The sequence below is a fragment of the Ostrinia furnacalis genome, unplaced genomic scaffold (genome assembly GCF_004193835.3).
Source record: "Ostrinia furnacalis isolate ACB-3 unplaced genomic scaffold, ASM419383v2 OfSCF2049, whole genome shotgun sequence".
Classification (NCBI taxonomy): domain Eukaryota; kingdom Metazoa; phylum Arthropoda; class Insecta; order Lepidoptera; family Crambidae; genus Ostrinia; species Ostrinia furnacalis.
In genome coordinates this window covers 1,171,745-1,191,626 of record NW_021132288.1, presented here as the reverse complement: position 1 = coordinate 1,191,626, position 19,882 = coordinate 1,171,745, and the positions used below count along the sequence as shown (strand labels likewise).

The window sequence follows — 19,882 nt, the reverse complement described above, 5'->3', positions numbered from 1 at the left end:
TCGCGTGCACGACACGATCTCGTCTCACTGTGAAATCGCTAGTGCAGAAGGCTCTTAACAAAAACGCTCAAAACTAGATTCAAACTGGGCAATAGATTCTGCCTGTGAATTGTTAATTGAGATTCGACCAATCAAAAGCCTTGAATCATTCTTGAGTTTCGTTCTGTGATACGGACTATAGACTACGGATAACATTGGCCAGAATAATTTATCACGTTATAAAGCGTAAACATGCATCAGTCGATAAAAATAAAGCGGCAAAAGTTTATACAATCAATAAAACCCCTTGATACTTTTATTCCCTGTGTAATTTACGCCCCGCCTTAACCTTAAGATAGTGAGAGATCATGTCAACATATAACATAACAAGTTCGATAACATAATTAATTGGACACTCCATAATTAGTCATACATGTCCATAGGCATCCAGACTTGCTATGTCGACGTAAAAGAATTCGATAAGTTATAATTTATTTTTAGGGTATTTAGCGGAACAGTATACCAAGCTAACATCTAACATTTTTCATATAACGCATTGCATACTTATACCGTTTCTACGTAATATGGCAACATAGCGATCTGGAATCAAAAAAAGCATTTATGAATCTTCTAATATCTGAATTCATGGACACACAGAAGAAAACAATGCTTAAGCTGCTAAAGGAGACGTGCAACTTACTAGTTTACACCATATTTGTAAACTCGTACTCTTGTTATAAGGTCCAATGTCCTTGCTATGTCCTTCAATGAGATGAGATAGCAGAATCTGGAAATTTAAGGACTCAACGGGACTAAGCAGTGAACTCTAAACACAAGGGCTGCCACAATAGATCAAACCTGGTCGAGCTGGCGCAAATGAAGGCCCAAAAACCAATAATAATAATAAATGTCCTTCAAAGGTTAGGTTCAACCATCCTCGATACTAATAGAAAATATTTTTCCAGTGACCTCCTACCGTTCCGAGGTGATGAACGTGCCAGCCAACGCAACCGTCCAGGACGGCAGCTGCAACGCGTCATCCACGCAGCAGTGGCTGCTCATCGGCTGGCCTGGCTCCGACGGCGTCCTCAACACCATCCGACTCCAGTTCCTGAAGAACGAGACCACCAGGACCTATGCGCTGAGCAGCCTCAACCTCACCGTGGATGCCTCCGTCCTGGTTAATGCTTGTGAGTATTGCAACAGCTTGTAACAGTCCACTACTATCTGCTAGACATTACCTCATTACTAACAATTTTTTGTGCAGTCAACATTAGACGGGTCTCAAAACTCGCAGTTGAATATGCGAATTCCACATTTTGAGTTGAGTGCTCATTTTGCGAAGTGCACATTCTGCGTCTGACCCCATTAGACTACATTTACAGACAACAACACGTCAAGTTAAACATTGGCATATTATGCAGTCGTAATAAATGCTATTTTGCGACAAAAAACTATGATGACTAATAGTCTAAAATCTGAATGCATAAGTAACATTGGATTCAGGGAATGCATAATGCACATAATTTATTTTCTCTCTATTCATTTATTTAAAACTTTATTGCATGCATGATGCAAATTCAAAGGGACAGTTCTTTGTATTGTTTTTCTCCTGAATAAAATTATACGAAATGCATTATTAAAACACGGTATAATTCGTGATTTCGTATAGCGTGCATTGCGTCATTGGAATCTCGAATACGTGACGATTACAAAAACTTCCCGTTCTGATTAAACAATTTTTACATCTGGCATTTGCTAATTAATTAATAATTGATTGTTCATAATGGAAAAAATAATTGCATGTGATGCGACTGTCTCTGTGCGTGAAAGATGAATGTTTTGTGTGTTATTCACAAAATCTTACAAAGCAAATGCAACGAGTTTTGTCCTCACTGTACCGAAGAGCTCTACCTTGATTTCGCCAAATGTCAAATTAATTGCTAGCTGTGACCGCTACATCCAAGTCTTGCGCCTAATTGTTTGTGTACGGTCTAACAATGCCAAGTTCTAGATAATTCTCGACCTCCCCGACCTTGCGACACAAGAGAGCGGAATCGAATTTAGCTTTGTCCGTGAATATTTCAGCTGAAACGGTTATGCAACGGTCTGCAACGCTGCAATCATGTAACGGTTGCAAAGTGGCCCATCTAACAAAGATACATTAAGATTTCGTCATTGAGATCATTGCGTTAAAGGACGGATAATACAAAATAACAGATCACTAAGGCTGGGTTGCATATTCTTACTTGAACTTTAACAAATGTCAAAAGTCTGTCAAAATTCAAAAAGCACCGGTTATAGTTACGGTTAAAGTTGTTACTCTAAACTCTAATTTGGCGTAATAAAGAGTGCGAAATATGCATGACGATTTTGTATCTCGTGCAAGAGTGGAACATTAAAATTTTAAGACCCAAAAAGGTCAACCATATTATATACTTATTCCATTAATAGTTTTCCTTTAGTTTTGCCAAACGTAATGTTTTCACCTCTGTCCTCTGAATGTCAAGAGGATATTTACCTGTACATTCATTATTTGGTCTGGTCTGATTACTATTTCTTTTCTCTCTAGAATGTTCTAAATAATTTATTTTCTTATTTGGGTAAATTATAAATTACGTGTTTACTAAAATACTAATCATTTATTAAAAATAAAATAAAATTAAATTAAATTCATTTATTTCAGGCCAGGGCCCATAAAATTTCAATAATAATAATAATTGCATTAAATAATCAAAATCAAATTAAATTAAATTATAACTCACCTTTAAAATTATTGCTAATGCTCAAATAGAATCTGTACATTCTAATGCATTTTCCAAACTGGTTTTTACTTAACTGTAATATAATATTTTAATAAATCAATTTACTTATGCATTAACTTTGTAATCATCAATCGATATACATTATCTTATTAGGTAACTCATAAATCAAACATCGTGTAAGAAATTATTCGTGCGATATTTTCCTCGACTTTAACGATTCAAGGAATAAGGAAAATGTTACTCAAAATTCTTATTCGATTCAGTTCCAAGAATCGCGAATATGTCTCGTTTTTGACTGATTTCTTTTTATTTTGAGAATACTTTTTTGAGAAGACACCTTATCCTTGGTACAATTTTTCCTTCCTCTATATCCTTGATAATTTTAGGCTATCCTTGAAAAAGTTCTGCGTTCAATTACCTAGTAATGTAAACAGAGAAATCAAACATTCTTTTGTTTAAGTGGTTTGGCTCACAGATTGTTGACATTGCTTGAATTCAACTTCATGGTCCATAAATAAATTGCGATTTCGTACCACGGCATCCTTCATATTGAAATAATGTCCTCACACGATGAAAGACACGAATATTTTTTTAAGAAGCGCGTATGTATACCCTAAGTTTATTGAAAAAATAATATAATAAATAGGTATGGCATTTTGCCTTTTATACCATAAAAAATGTTGTGCAATAAAGTTTTAAATAAATACAAACGATACATATTTAGATTATTGTGTACTTCGAAGGACAAAAGGCCTGTTACACTACCTTCATAACCTCTAATCTCAATTTTAAGGTACTGTATCTTATTTCGACAATATTGCGTCACTTTGAAGCCAGTTTATTGGAACTGTACCTATCTCCGCGATTTTTTGTGAGTCACAAAAAACGTATTCCGGTTTCGATATAAATGCTAGGTTTTAGTCGTAAAAAACTATGTTATTACCTAAGCGAATGTCTTGTACAAATAACAGGGCACATGCAGGTAAATATTAGAACTTTTTTGTAGTAGTAATAGAAGTGATTTTGCAAGTACTACAGTACTAATTAAGAAAATAAGATACTCGATCGCAGCCGTTTTCATCATCAATCCCTAATTTTTAAGTGACCCCTATGAAAACAAAATTCTTTTTTTTTGTGTGTTACATTTTATATTACTTGTTATGTGTTACCATAGGGGTCACTTAAAAATTAGGGATTGATGGTGAAAACGGGCATTAGTCTATTAGTCAATACTTACATGTACAGAGGAGGAAACATCGGTCAATTTTGTCGCAAAACAGATCATACAACTAAGTAAGATACTACAGTTTAACTTGAAGTGATGTTGCCCGTACACTTATTTTATTTATGGTCATTTGGTCAATAAACCCGTACGTAACAGACACGTTCATAATTAAGCAAACAAGATTCCAATTTACACAACTTCGGATGGACCTACGCAAACTGGTTCTATTTAAATAACTCTCAATTTACATTTAAGATCAGTAAATACTGAGATAACTTTAACGAGCTTGGAAAAATGTTACAAAATTTTGAAGTTCCGATCGAAAGCGATTGAGTTTAAAATTCTAACACAATCTATTTTTTTTTAGTCTTTTTACTGTATTATTTGGTATCATATCATGACTGTAAGATCATATCCATTCATCATTTACAGAATAAAATAAAAGAGAAATATTTATTTTTAAAAGAGTGCCTTTATGTATTATCTGCTCGAAATAATACCGATTAGTTATTGGTAAATATACAGTGTTATGTTAAAAGCACCTAAACTCAAGGAAAACTATGGTAGAAATATATTTTAGTTGGTGGGTTGAGGAAAACTATCAATGGAAACACCTTTAAAATAAATGTATTAATTACTAGCTTTTGCCCGCGGCTTCACCCGCGTGAAATTTAGTCTGTCACAGATCGTCATAAATTATAGCCTATATGTTATTCTGGGTTATAAACAATAATACTGTAAAGTTTCATCAAAATCCGTTCAGTAGTTTTTGCGTGAAAGAGTAACAAACATACATCCATCCAGACATCCAAACTTTCGCATTTAAAATATTAGTAGGATCATAAAATATATTAAAGCTTTCAATGACTGTCATTAACCCATTGTAATCCTAAATTCTACCTTCTGATATGGTGTGGGTGTCACTGTGTCAGACGAGATAACAAACAATAAGTCACATCCCCAACCTGTCAATCTTTACACTATCTCCAACCATTACACTTTCTTTTGATGGTTAATTTTGTGCAATAGTTGGTAATCTTCCCTCGTGCATGTAGCTGAACTGCCAGTTTTATAGTTTATAGATCGTTTCATCCACGAAGACGCGCCCCACCAATTTTTGGTCGAGGGAAGCGCGTGGTGCGGGGAGTTTGCTCCGAGCAATCCGAGCGTCATTATTGTAGTGTGCGTGTGCACTCATTGATAATTTAGCGTGTACCGATAACATTCAAACATTAGCGGAAGAATCGTCGGGTGCGTCTTCGTGGTTGAAACGATCTATAAGCAATTAATGTAGCAGGAAGGCGCTGGATGCAGGCCGCTACCAACCGTGCGACGTGGAAGTCATTAAGGGAGGCCTATGTTCAGCAGTGGACGTCCTATGGCTGAAATGATGATGATGATGATGATAAGCAATTATTTTTTTCTAAGTTATTGAATCTAACATTTCCTCCGCCAGCCGTGCCAGCCGACACTCTGGAGTTTTCGTACGGCGAGGAGTGGGCGACGCCGCTGGCCACGTCCTACCGCTGCCTGCCGGCCACCAAGCTCAGCATGAGCAACGAGACCTACGACGCCACCGCCGTCGTCACGGTCTCCCGCCTCCAGGAGGAGGCCTTCAGGACTGTTAACGGCACAGGATTCAGCGCTGGTGAGTACATCATACAGTTTTGACCCAAAATTCCCGTTAACCCCTTTAACTTTATCGTTTTATAGTCCCGTTAGTCTCTCGTGGTAAGCTAAATAAGCTTGTGTTACGAGTGGGCTAACCAGAATAGTCGAGCGGCGGTGGGATTCGAAGCTTCGTTCCTCGGATCTCGAGTCGGCCACTCCGACCCCTTCACCGTTCGGCTATCGTGGCTATAAACTCGTCCTATGTTCTTCTGATTAATTTCGTTGCGGGTCCAATGACAGTTTAACTTTCCCCCGGGACAAACTTGACCTTCATTGGTTGGTTTTTATGGCGGTCAAGCTGTAGATCCTGGCTACACAGGAGTTGCAGTGGTGGGAACGAGAGGTGGGAATAGTCCCGTTTCCCGTTTGAATAGGGACGTGTATACGCGCCCTGAAAAGGCTTAGGTACTAAATAAAAAATTTGACTTTGAAACTTGACCTTCACTGGTTAGGTTCTTATTGGCGGTCAAGCTGTAGATCCTGGCTACACAGGAAAAGGTGGGAAAGAAAGGTGGGAGTAGTCCCGTTAACCCCTCGTTGTAAGCCTTATGTTACGATTCAACAAAATCCCGTTAATCCCTCGTGCTAAGGTAATCTAATTAATATGCTTATGTTACGACAAGGTTCAACAAAGCCTGCGTTCATTTTTATCGCTCGCAAACACAATTAAAGGAGTCCCTAGACATAATACTGTGTCTGAGAACTAAACTATAACCATAGGTTCCTTATATTTTAATAATATCGTGCTACGCTTATCAGGTAATTAACCAAATTCGTGACTGATTCAATTAACTGATTGTTTCACAAAAAAGCGCAATATTTCTTTATAATCGATGGCAAATTAAATCTGTCACGGATGTTACAATGTCTAATGCAGCCTGATCAGTGATCAGGGTATTAACTGGAAGTAGGGTAGATAGAGCGAAGGAACTACATAGTGATACTTAGTAAAGGATGCCAAGTCGCTTATCTTCCAGAGATATCGTAGACCAAATTGGAAAAGTAAATTGACTGAGACGGGTCACTCAAACTGCTCTAAGCTGGTCCAGTCTAGCTAAGTCGTTCAACTGAAGAAGAATGACCTAAGTTCTAACCAATGCGCTCTCGTGGCATTGTCAATGTCCTTTGTATTGTAGTCAGTCCCGGCGTGCGTTGTATGGACCTACATTTAGCCGTTTATCGCCAGGCTAAAAGGAAAACGGTTGCAATACAAATAACAAGCTGAATCATCGGTCTCCAATTCTGTCAATAGACATCGCCAATGCTCGTCTCTTCAGTCATTAACCTAACGTGTTTTAGAGAAAATGTATAATTGAAAATTGAAAAGCAAATCATGACAATTAAGGTTTTCTAAAATGACGATTCATATTGCATTTTAATTGTCTATATGGGCCATTTCGAATGAAAAACTAGATCATGAATCTGAACGTGATATTTTTGCATTTTTATTTCATTAATAATGAAATAATTTGCGTCGTTTAACTGGTCATCCGTTATCTGCCACTGATAACAGCACCAGGGGCGTCGCCTGAAATGTGCTGGGCGATATCACACAAATGCGCATTGTTAGAAGCATTGAACATTGTTTTGTAGTTCAAATCAACTGTTGTGAGGTTCCATTAAAGCGTTATCAAGCACCTTTTAGTCACCGCATTTAACGGTACAACAAGCGAAACATGTAAATGCGATTTCTCCAGTCTGGTGGGCCGTCTTGTAAACATTAACTATACCACGTGGCGTGTGCGTGCATTACACAACCGGTAGCTCCCGGTATTAGATGTCTGCGGCTGTTACAGATTTGAATCCCGCTAGGGGCAAATATTTATTGATGAGCATTAGCATTTTCGTTTTATCTTTTTAATAAAATTTAGTATAGCATTTATGTATATTCTTATAATGTAGCTAGCTTTTGCCCGCGGCTTTACCCGCGTGCAATTCAGTGTCGCAGATCGGCATAAATTATAGCCTATAATATGTTAATCTGGGTTACAAACAATAATACTGTAAAGTTTCATCAAAATCTGTTCAGTAGTTTTTGCGTGAAAGAGTAACATACATCCTGACATCCAAACTTTCGCATTTATAACATTACTAGCTGACCCGGCGAACTTCGTACCGCCTTAGCGTAGAGATTTTCTTAATATTTTTTTCCGTAAGAACCATCCTTGGACTTCCACAAACATTTAAAAAAAAGAATTATCGAAATCGGTTCAGCCGTTCACACGTGATGCCGTGACAACGCGAAACGGGTTTCATTTTTATATATATAGATTAGTAGTATTTTATCAGCTACCTAGTCGTCATAATAAGGTATAAGCTCTGCTATGTTTGGTACTGATCTAGTTTTATTTATATGAAACTGTTTATTATTATTTATTTATCATTATAATATCTATTGCGTAGTTTCCGATGACTGTTTAAATGTAAACAACAAAACCCAAATTGTTTCAATAGTTACTCAAAGCATGAATGATTTTAACTACCGTTTATTTCGTTATATTGTTTATCGGAGAAAAACGGACCAATGAACTGTGCGGCCTCGTAAAATACACGCGAGTGACAGATCGTGGGATTACTCACTCTTACAGAATATTTTGTACTATGATATTGTGATATAGTAGGAGTTACTGGAAACAAATAATATGTACTTACACAATGTGATTTTATATTATACTATGTGATTTTATATCAGGCAATCGAACCTAGAAACCTTCTAAGTTAGTAAATCTCTACTTATTATTGCTTTAAAAACAATTTGTAATGCGAAACGCCATTAAACAAACGTGCTACATACGTAAACGAAAAGATTTTATTGATTGCCTTATCAATTATCATATCGCCAATGCCCGACAAACATGGTTGGCGAGTCGTCAACTATAACACACAGAACGTCGATTCAATGTGCCCCTGATATGCGTAATATTTATTATTGTCTGTCACTGCAGTTTAGTACGATTGCACATAAAAACAGTCAAATAAATGAATGGTTCCAAGAATCACACCTAACCCCAAATTAAGTAAGCGTATGTGACTAAATAACAAATACAGACGTACTTCAATTGAATTAAAACTGTTCACTGCCGAGAGACTAGACACAATAGACATTTTAATGGTTCGAGGCTCACCGGTGAGATGCGTGGCGTCCAACGTGTTAATAAATATATTCTCTTAAAATTAGGATTCAAATCTATAAAACCTCAGTGGCGTCGTAGATTGGTGCGGGACTCAGTCCTCTGACAATAATGTAATTTCCTCGCTGCGTCGCAGTGACCTCGGCAAGGGCGCGCCGCTTATCTGCGCCGGCGCCGGTGCGCATCACAACAAACTGAGGCTTGCCATAAGTGTAGGAAGTAGGACCCTGATGAGATCTATGATAAAATTTGTTTAAAACGGAGCAAAATGGGCCTCAAATGCGACATTTAAGTATTATGCCTACATATACTGGTCATCACAAAAATCGAACCTCCCGCGAAAAGCACTATCAAACGTATGCATCCCCACTTCCCACTAATATTGGCACCATTTAAAAGCCTGGTTCTAAACTTCATTTCATTAAAGGATAGGCAGGTACTAATACTCGTGAAGGCACATGCTTTTAATTTAGTCACCTATAAATGTTTATAAAAAATGGTATTCATAAATCGATAGCGACGGTTACAGTGTTCAGACTGGCATGGAGCTCCCCTTTTGCAGTTGATGTTAAAATGTTATTGTGTTGGCTCGGTGCATTTGTGTGGAGTATTCTTACTTTTATTTTTACTATGCCCTGCGATGTTATCAGGGGCACTGTTTAGTTATCACATCTGTGTTTACATGTGGCTCGACTAATCCTTTACACTATTACTCACGGAAATCATAAATACTTAAACCGTTTAACCACAAGTAAGTAATGACAAATTTTGTTTCCTTTGTGAACTTGTGAACTGAAAAACATGATTCACATTTTTATCTGTTGACATTTTCCAGTTATTTTTACGCTATGTTATCGATTATTTCAATGGTATTCTAAAAATAACTCTTGGTTCCTAATGTTGCAACTACAACTCGGCAAATATTAAAAACAAGTGTAGATTCTACTTTATTATGATTTTAATTTATTATTAACAACCATTTACGATGCGATTGAACTGGTAATGCACTGTCTTATTACGTTGATAGCATAACAAATTACAAATAAAATAAATCGACCATTCAATCAATGACCAACGTCTACCAAATTTTGTCATTAATTTGTTTTCTGAATCACAATTCTTGTTATAACTGGATCAGCAAGGGTGACATTGAGGTCACGTTTTATTTGAATTCATACTTTGAAAAACAAGTCCTGCTACGGCGCAAGTACACTGCGGGAAATTGACAGATACGAAGCGCTAGATCGCATACCGAAGTATGGGTGACACACAGGTGGGGGAAGGAGAAGTAACCGAGATGGTGTTCACATTCACGTCACAGCCAATTTTCTGCATAGTGTACTTGCCCTACAAGGCAAAATGAAAACTGCGTGCGAGTAGATATAATGATATCGCGAGGGGAGTCCCCAGCCAACGTTACAACATCCGCTCGGACGCAATCAGTACTTATTCAGCATGTTTTACATCCTTTTTTTTTAATCGAAGCAACAAACAATGTACCTATTGATATTCTATGGACTTAATGATTTACTTATGAAAANCGGTGTGTTTATTTAATGGCTCATTGTAATTGAAGAATGGAGTGATTGTATTGCAATCAATGTTAGTTTGTGTAACTCAGTAGGTGACCTTATCGTTTGAGCTCTACACAAAAAACAAGTTAAGGCGATCGTTTCGGTGAAATGAATAGTCGTGAACCGTTTCGTTATAGCTATATCGAATCTCAATGTAGTAATAAGTATGCATGCATCATGGTTTATTATGACCTTAGCCTGAAATATCACGAAGATTGAATGTACAAAGACGAGCTTTAAACCTTAGCTGGTATCGCTAAAAAAGGTAACGCAACTGTCGCAACTGGTATCGGGGGTCAATAATCAATAATGTAAAATAACCCCATAACTATTTATGCATAAAAATCCCAATTTAAGTCACATAAATTATTTTTCTTTTATTTATTTATTGAACTTAAAAACTGAACAACTTTAACTAAGACCCCCGATACCAGTTAAGGGTCATGATTTTCGTATATTTGAACCCTCTCTATTTAATGATGTTGAAAGAATGAAGAAGAAGAGTCTGTTTTGTATTTTTACTTATTTGACTTTAACCTGTTTAATTTACTAGTAGGTATAGATCGTTTCATCCACGAAGACGCGCCCCACCATTCTTCCGCTAATGTTTGAGTGTTATCGGTACTCGCAAAATTATCCATGAGTGCACACGCACACTACATTAATACCGCTCGGATTGCTCGGATCAAACTCCCCGCACCCCGCGCTTCCCTTGACGCTCTCTAAAATTGGTGGGGCGCGTCTTCGTGGATGAAACGATCTATCTATAGCATCAATATCGGCCATTTGGTGTAGTGGTTTTAAAACGGACTACTATGCTGAGAGGTCCCGGGTTCGATTCGCCGGGCACAAATTTAAATGATTAATTTTAATTTCTGTGACGGGTTTAGGTGTTACTATGTATAACTATGTATGTATTTAAAAAGTATATAATGTAGTATAACCGTTAAGCTAGCACCCATAACACAAGCATATTAATTGCTTGCTTTGGGGCTAGATAGCGCTGTGTGAAATTGTCCNACATTAATGACGTTCGGATTGCTCGGATCAAACTCCCCGCACCTCGCGCTTCCCTCGACCCTCTCTAAAATTGGTGGGGCGCGTCTTCGTGGATGAAACGATAGCATCAATGTCGGTCGTTTGGTGTAGTGGTTCGAAACGGACAACTATGCCGCAGAAATTGAAATGATGAATTTTAATTTCTGTGACGGGTCTAGGTGTTATTATGTATAACTATGTATGTTTTTAAAAAGTATATAATGTAGTATATCCGTATCTAGTAGTATATCGTATAAGCTAGCACCCATAATACAAGCATATTAATTGCTTGCTTTGGGGCTAGATAGCGCTGTGTGAAATTGTCCAAAGATATTGAATGTATTAATGGTTGTCCCTTTTGGTCACAGCGCGCGAGTGCGGCGGCGGCGACGTGCCGGACGCGGTGCCGATCGCGGTGGGCTGCGCGCTGGGCGGGCTGGTGCTGGTGGTGCTGGTGGCCTACCTCGTGGCGCGCCGCCGCTCCGCCGCGCGCGGCTACCTCTCCATGTAGAGGCAGCGCTGGTGAGTGCACGAGTGGTATTTATCGTAAAGATTTGCTGAAGAATTGAAGACTTGTCTAAAGGCTTGGGCAGACCAAACGCGGGGCAGTAGCAGCGCAGTTTGAATACGGGCCCGTGTAAGTTGTAATACAAGAAACTCTTTGAAGTGTTTCACACCAAATTTGAACGCAGGCCCACGTTCCAACCGCACCGCACTTCAACTGCCGAACGACAAACGAGGCGGGTGCGGGACAGAAGCGGCGCGAGCGCGGGCCCGCGCTGTTGTATTACTATGGCGGCCATATTAGCATGACACACCGGACGCAGGGCGGTAGCAGCGCGTTGAAAGCGGTTTTCGAATATTGAATTTTTTGAAAACCGCCCGCGTTGCAACTGCTTTGAAACTGCGCTGCTTTCAGTGTGCCTACTGCCGCGCTGCAACTGACCCGCACTGCTTCTGATCTGCGTTTGGTTTGTGGAAGCCTTAAGAGGTTATGGGTACTTCTTCATGTAGAAACTATTGGTGGGCATTCACGATAAGTTTCAGTCAGCTAATGAGTTGAAGTTTTTCGTCTGAAAGAGTACCTCTTTAGATAGAGAATCATCTCATGGTTAGCTTAAGCTCTAAATGTATGAATACAAACCAAGTTAAGGTGGCTGTGGAATTTAATTTTAGTGGGTGATGACAGGTTGTGGGTCCTCATAATAAAACGCATGCCACTCATGATGTATATCTCTTTATTAAGTTTTACCTCATTCATATCACTTTCCCCTCTAACCCAGGCTTCACTGGTTGGGTTCTATAAGCCGTTAAGACAGATCCTGACTCTAGATGTTACAGCAATGGTGAGAACTAGAAGAAATAATCGTTTATGATGTTTTTTGCAGGCAACGCGTGCGCGTGCGCCGTCGTGCGTCCCGTCGGCTGGCGGCGCGCCGCTACCTGTGCCCCAGCCGCGCCGACGCCGGCTGCCGCGGCGTCTAGCACTTTGTGGACACGTCACGGGACACCCCACCCCCCACCACCTACCCCTCGCCCCCAGACATCAGGCAAGTGCCAACACAGGCCACTTGGACACAGGACATGTCGGAGTTCCGCGCCGACGCCGGCTGTCGCGGCGTCTAGCACTTTGTGGACACGTCACGGGANCGGGCACAAATTTAAATGATTAATTTTAATTTCTGTGACGGGTTTAGGTGTTACTATGTATAACTATGTATGTATTTAAAAAGTATATAATGTAGTATAACCGTTAAGCTAGCACCCATAACACAAGCATATTAATTGCTTGCTTTGGGGCTAGATAGCGCTGTGTGAAATTGTCCAAAGATATTGAATGTATTAATGGTTGTCCCTTTTGGTCACAGCGCGCGAGTGCGGCGGCGGCGACGTGCCGGACGCGGTGCCGATCGCCGTGGGCTGCGCGCTGGGCGGGCTGGTGCTGGTGGTGCTGGTGGCCTACCTCGTGGCGCGCCGCCGCTCCGCCGCGCGCGGCTACCTCTCCATGTAGAGGCAGCGCTGGTGAGTGACCAATGACCATGGCAAGCTAGCTGAGGTGTTGGAGTTTCCGGGAGGGACTGAGGTAGAGAATGCTTTGTCCGGAATCCCACAGTTCCTTCCCACTTAAGGCGATTGATGGAGCACCGGGGTCTTTTTAGTGAATATGCCTTGTCCTTCTGACTTGGTGATCCCCACATAACCTACCCTGTCCCCGCAGGGTAGGTATGGTCCCCATAATAAAACACATACCACATGTTTTGCACATTTCTATATTTAAAGTTTTATTTATATCTTGAGATCTTTAATGTCACTATCCCCCGACTTCACTGGTTGGATTTTGTGGGCCGTTAAGATAGATCCTGACTCCAGGAGTTATCTCAATAGGCTAGTTTCCTAAAAAAATTTTTTAGTCCGTCAATTTGAATATAAAAAAATATTGGACACGTACATTTTGAATTGTCAATCAAACAAATAATTACAAAGTTATAATGCGTTGAAGTTCCGCGCGACGTCACAAAGTGCTCCACTTTTACGCACTCATTGACGTCACGGGCCTTCACTGTAGAACTTTGGCACGCTTTATTTCTTTACATTTTCATTAGTTTTAAAAAGTAAAAAATACGTGTCGAGTAGTTTTTGATAAGCTAACTGACGGACTAATTAAAACTCTTGCTTTTTTACCCAGGAAACATCCCTATTGTAAGGACGAGGGAATAATCGCTTAATATGTTTTTTGCAGGCAACGCGTGCGCGTGCGCCGTCGCGCGTCCCGTCGGCTGGCGGCGCGCCGCTACCTGTGCCTCAGCCGCGCCGACGCCGGCTGCCGCGGCGTCTAGCACTTGTGGACACGTCACGGGACACCCCACAACCCACCACCTACCCCTCGCCCCCAGACATCAGGCAAGTGCCAACACAGGTAGGGTTGCCAGGTCCAAAATCACAAAAGCCGGACTTTGTGCTTCATTTGGCCGGACATTTTACCCTAAAAGCCGGACATGTGACAATGCAATTAGTGTCAGCGCTCATGAGTACTATCATCATCGGTTGCTAACCGACATCCTGATGCGTGCGCTTCATATGATTCTGTGGCTCGACTTTCGCCTGGCGTGGCAACCAAATAAAAAGCCTAACAAAAGCCGGACAGGCCGGACAAGGCAATATTTGGCCGGACAAGTCCCTAAAAAGCCAAACATGTCCGGCTAAAGCCGGACGCCTGGCAACCCTAAACACAGGCCACTTGGACACAGGACATGTCGGAGTTTGCTGCCTTTTGTCCACCATTATTCTTGTTTAATGTAAGTCTCTTATGTGCAAAGTTTTTGATGTTATCCTGTATTAAGCATTCGCTGTTTATGTATTTGAAACTTTGTATTTTTGAATTCTATTTGTAAGTGGATTCTAATTGTCTTTATTGTATAAACAAATGCAGATACGTATTGATAAACCGATTTTTGAAACCACGATTTTTCCTGTTAAAATAAATACAAAGTGATAAAATACCAACTGAAAACAAAATCGTGGACTCCGTCTATTAATACGAATCTTGTTCCAAGTCTGCGTAACATCATGCAAAATTAAACTCCGATAGTTGTACCAAAACTATCAGTCACACTCTACTGAATCTGTTAATAAATGTCCGAACCATACGGCTTATGTAGCCGTTGTATCCATTGAAAATTCATTGACGTGTTCACAAAATGTACAAATATATTATTTTATATTGGTAATTCCAATTCACGCGAAAGTGAAGCGATTCGTTCCAACGCAATTTAGAAAATTACATTTGCTCAAAAGTTACATTCATTTCCAAATCTAGAACAATGCAGAGCTAATTAGTATATTAAACAATTGTTAACTATGTGAGAAAATGATCGAATTAAAGATATACTAAATATTTGTAGCCTTTAAAGTATTAACCACTCGACTCTAGTGTGAGCATCGCGTAAAGTGGCATTTCGATAAAAATATAATTAAAAAAAACATTTAGCTGTTGTGTTATTTAGCTATCGTTTATGTATCTTGGCCATAATAGTAGGATAGTTTCATCGCGATATAAAATCTCATCTGAACATCCTAGAGCACGTAGATAAATGTTTAACAAATCCATTATTGTTTAGCAAAGTGACTATTATTGAGTAAACAAATATAAAATACTATAGAAATGTGATTATAATAGACTTACAAAACAATGGTAGAGGTCTTTTTTAAAAGTCATATAATTTTGTATCTGTATAATTTTATATCTGATTTTATGTTAATGTGTATTTTATCGTGATTTATTGTTTCCAAAGAATTTCCGGTTGATTCATCATTCGAGTTATACTGCGGTATAACGCGTAACGGCATGACATTACGATTAAATGTATGTATTTCTGTCCAATAAAATATTCCATAAAAGATGCCTGGTAGACATAGTTAGTACGTAAAGATATGCAGTGTCTTTTACTATACATAGATAGTATTCTAAATAATTCTATAAGAGTAAAAATTGTGTGCTGGACATTTCGTTGCAAATATAGCAACTTTCAAATGTTAACATAAAGCCGGTAGCACACTGGACGACTCAGTCGAATCGCATCGAATCGTAGAGATGTGTGGATAGGATTTCCTGACATCGTTTATCGGAGGTGTGCCACCGGCGTAATATGTCGCAAGGAGATTGAGCCAGGCAACATTAATGCAATCATTTCAGTCCTTATTCGTAATGTAAAAAAGGCAATGGATTGCCCAGTATGTTAACGACCTATGTCATTTACATTTCCTATTAGATTTAATATCAGTTTTCTTAGTTTAAGTACCGTAAAATTTAATGTAAATTGCGTTGCCATCTTTGGTAGATACTTTTACCTAAGTTGTCAACACTTATAAGCCTTTGATTAGGTGTACTGCCTGCTCAAAAAAGTTTTTCTCTTTCCTTACTCAAGAAGTAAAAGAAGAAGGAAGAAAAATAGCAAGGAGAAAAAAACTTTTTTGAACATACGTTAGTAAACCCTTTGATTACATCAAAGAGGCAGTATGCACCAACGGATAAATGTGCCCTACGTACGAGGTACGCAATAAACTGTCTTATCGGGCAGTCGGGTAAAACAGCCAAAATAGTTTTAAGATGACAAAAATATAACTTCAAAACTAGGACTGTCAAAGACATAGGTCGTTCGGTCGCAAGCAAAAGGTCCCGGTTGAAGTCGATTTGGGTAGCTATAGGGCGACGCCGGCCTGTGGGTATTTTGAGTTTTATCACCTTAACAATACGTACCAATTTAAATTAGTTCGCGCATCGGTTGCCGGCCCACAGGCGGCGTCAGAGACTGTAAGATGTGAATAGAATAAAAATGTTTTTTATTGCCACATTAGAGTTTTATTTCGTCTAAAAGCAGTTAAATAAATACGTACAATATTATATACACTGTGTAAATTATTCTTATGTGCCTATATGTACAATATTGTGGCGTGTAGTATCAGACTATTGCTGGATAGTTTAAAAACTAAAGTACGTGATTTGTTTATTATCCAATATTTTTTATTAACAGGGCATTTTTAGAGACAAAAATACAATAAGCCTGCATGTATTTTTTGGAAATAAATACATTTTTACTTTTTTTTTACTTACTTTCTTAATACAGATCTTAGCAACAGGTTGCTAATTGTAGAATAGCAAGCAACGCGACTGCAATGCAAGCCAATGACAGCCCCGCGTTCAAATTGCAGGTGGCGCTAGTTTCCATACATTAGTGGTAGTCGCGTTGCTATTGTACAATTTGTTAAGTTCTGTAATTTAATGTAATGTTTTAATTGCTAATTAATTGTAAAAAATAGTGTAATACTACACGTCATTCTCATTACAAGCTACTGAACACGATTCGATAATAAATAACGTAAACATTTGTGACACGCCCGCACGCTTGTTCTAACTATTAAAGCTCGGCCCGACGTATGTACACGTTGGCACATATTGCACAGCGCGACCACGGTTCCCTTAACTGTAGCCAGAAGTGGAACGCATTTGACTATGGAAGCTGAGGAGCTGCAACAGTCAACTTTTTAAAGCCTGGTCTGTGAGCACGTAGAATTTTGTCCAATGAGCCCAAGCTACCCATCCTTGACGCTCGCGCGTAATTATATTGCTGTCGCGACGGGCGCCCGCAGTGAGTGTGCGAGCGCGACAGCAACATAATTACGCGCGAACGATAAGGATGGGTAGCTTGGGGTCATTGGACAAAATTAGAATAGAATAGAAGTAGTTTAATTTTTATACGACGATCTAAGTCCTAAGAGTTATATTGTACATTTCTTGTCTATTGGCACATTGGGTCTATTTTCACACTGAATGTAAAGATAGGAATTGGTTCCACTTTTGGCCATAGCAGGCGGAAACCATATCACACTGTATACTAACATAATGTATCTCTAGTGACTACATATTGATAAATGCAAAACCACATTGTGGTTAAAAATCTTTCATACAACATAATAATGGGATATGAGATGCTATGGGATAAAAACTGATTTGAAGTACTTAGTTTGGGCTAGTTTTTGGTTGATGGCGCCACTTGCCAGTGACGCTGGCGCCAACTAGTGAGCGCAAATACGAAATAATATAGAGTCCAGGGGGCGTAGTGTGAGTTTACGTCAAACGCATTCGATGTCGACTGCGTAAAAAAGTGTAAATAAATGTATGGAGGATTGTGCAGCGCCCCTAGCGGAAACTTTCAAGAACTAAATTCTTCATATATTTTTAACGCGCTCGCTAGTGACAAAGTTTAATGTAAACTTACACTAAGCCCTCTGTTCTATTCTAAAGCCCATCACTGAAAAATCACTAGACATCGCTTTCTAAATGTAAATTATTATTTTACGAATGAGGCATGTATTTTTGAAGCTTATTAACGCTCAGGTGTTGGCATGATGAGACTCAGTGATAGATCCATTCGTAAAATTATTTAGTGTATGGTATCAACAATTTACCTGCTGGATTTACGAATTGGTGAATTAAAATATGTACTTATTTTGACTAAATCCACAGTAACTTAATATGTACATTTACGTCTACGAATACTGGTGAAATAATTAAGTACCCCCACATATTATGTACACATGAGTATTAAGTGTTGCCACATAAAATTAAATAATGTGATGTTAGAGTAAAATTAAGTATTTACACGTAGCCTCTAAAATAGCCTCTAGGAAGAGACGTTAGAACGATAATCCTGATGTTTTTGTCATTTCACACCATCTTGCTGTTTCTCGAAACAATAATTAATTACTTAAAACTAGTAAGGCACATAGCAGACTAACCTGTTGTATTGAGTCAAAATTCTTATTTAAAACTCGCAGGCTGTTCACGAAAGAAACGGACATTGAACCGATCTTTGGCGGCTCAGAGAAATCGTTTCATTACGAGTTCTTATGATGTTGATTATTTTTTAGATAATCAAAAATTCATTTACATATGTCGAAATAGTTATCATTATTATGCACACCTAGATCACGTGAATATCTATTGTAGGCTCGGTGTTCACAATATGCTGAAAAGTACACATGGACTATGAAGGGTAGAGGTAAGGAGAATCAACTCTGTGCTAGTGTCCATAAAAATAAAATTAGAGTGTAGCAGAAGTGTGAAATTCTTAAACTTCTACTCGGCTTTCTTTACAACTGCTAAATTATAAGGCCATTTTGGAGGGGTTTGAACTGTAACCCACAATGTGAACACTTCAACAGGCCTCCTATATTTCTACCCTCCACGTCATGGACATAATGGACAAAGTCATGAGTGTCACTTCAGATTATATAGACAATTAGCGGTGTCGTTGCATGAGGCATGAGTTGAGGGGCATGAGTTGAGAGGCCTCCCATGCCTCAATTCTCCACGACACGGACGTTATTGACATAATAATTACACCCGCATTCACAAACGATGCTTGCTTAAGGGAAGCAGCAAATCGAACGCACAGCGTTGAATAGAGCTCTGTTATTGGTTCGTGTGTGAACCTGTGCGTCCACGCGCACTGTGAGACCTCATAGTAATGTTTGTGAATACGGGCGTGAGGCTGGTTTTAGTGTCACGCAGACCGTCCGGTGCGGACCCGCTCCGCACGGTCAATCTGTATGAACTTCTAGGGAGCGTTTTAGAGTAATGCGGTCCGGAGGAACCGCTCCGCTCCCTAGCAGTTGATACAAATCGGCTGTGAGGAGCGATCCGCACTGACAGTCCGCGTGACACTAAGGCCTCAGCCTCGAGTTAAGCGGGCATCGGGGCGGGAGCGGGGCGGGCAACGCAGACCCGTTCTCGAAACAAGCGGGCAGCTCGCGCGGCACTTTAGCGGCGAAGTGTAACCCAAAGGTAAACTGGATGAGAATGCCTTATGGCATTAAGTTCGCCTAATGTTAATATTTTTTGCATTGAAGTATAAATAAATAAATAAATAAGTGTCGTGTTCGGGGTTGTGTTGTCGAGATATTTGTTTTTATTCGCAAACGAAACGTCTGAACAACGGC

The 19,882-nt window shown here is 39.4% G+C and overlaps 1 protein-coding gene across 5 annotated transcripts in view; it reads left to right on the top strand.

Annotated features, from left to right (window-relative positions):
• LOC114354413 (lysosome-associated membrane glycoprotein 1) overlaps window positions 1-16,732 on the top strand; it is a 36,331-nt gene extending 19,599 nt beyond the window's left edge. Inside the window, exons 3-6 of one of the 5 annotated variants that reach the window (XM_028306788.1) lie at window positions 945-1,169; window positions 5,426-5,617; window positions 11,752-11,905; window positions 12,772-13,026. In XM_028306788.1, coding sequence (XP_028162589.1) covers window positions 945-1,169; window positions 5,426-5,617; window positions 11,752-11,894 — 560 coding nt within the window. In that variant the 3' untranslated portion in view covers window positions 11,895-11,905; window positions 12,772-13,026. Of the gene's footprint in view, window positions 1-944; window positions 1,170-5,425; window positions 5,618-11,751; window positions 11,906-12,771; window positions 13,027-13,251; window positions 13,406-14,123 lie in introns of those variants that run through there. The other 4 variants (XM_028306787.1, XM_028306786.1, XM_028306784.1 and 1 more) reach the window with 4 other exon arrangements.
• The last annotated feature ends 3,150 nt before the right edge of the window (window positions 16,733-19,882 follow it).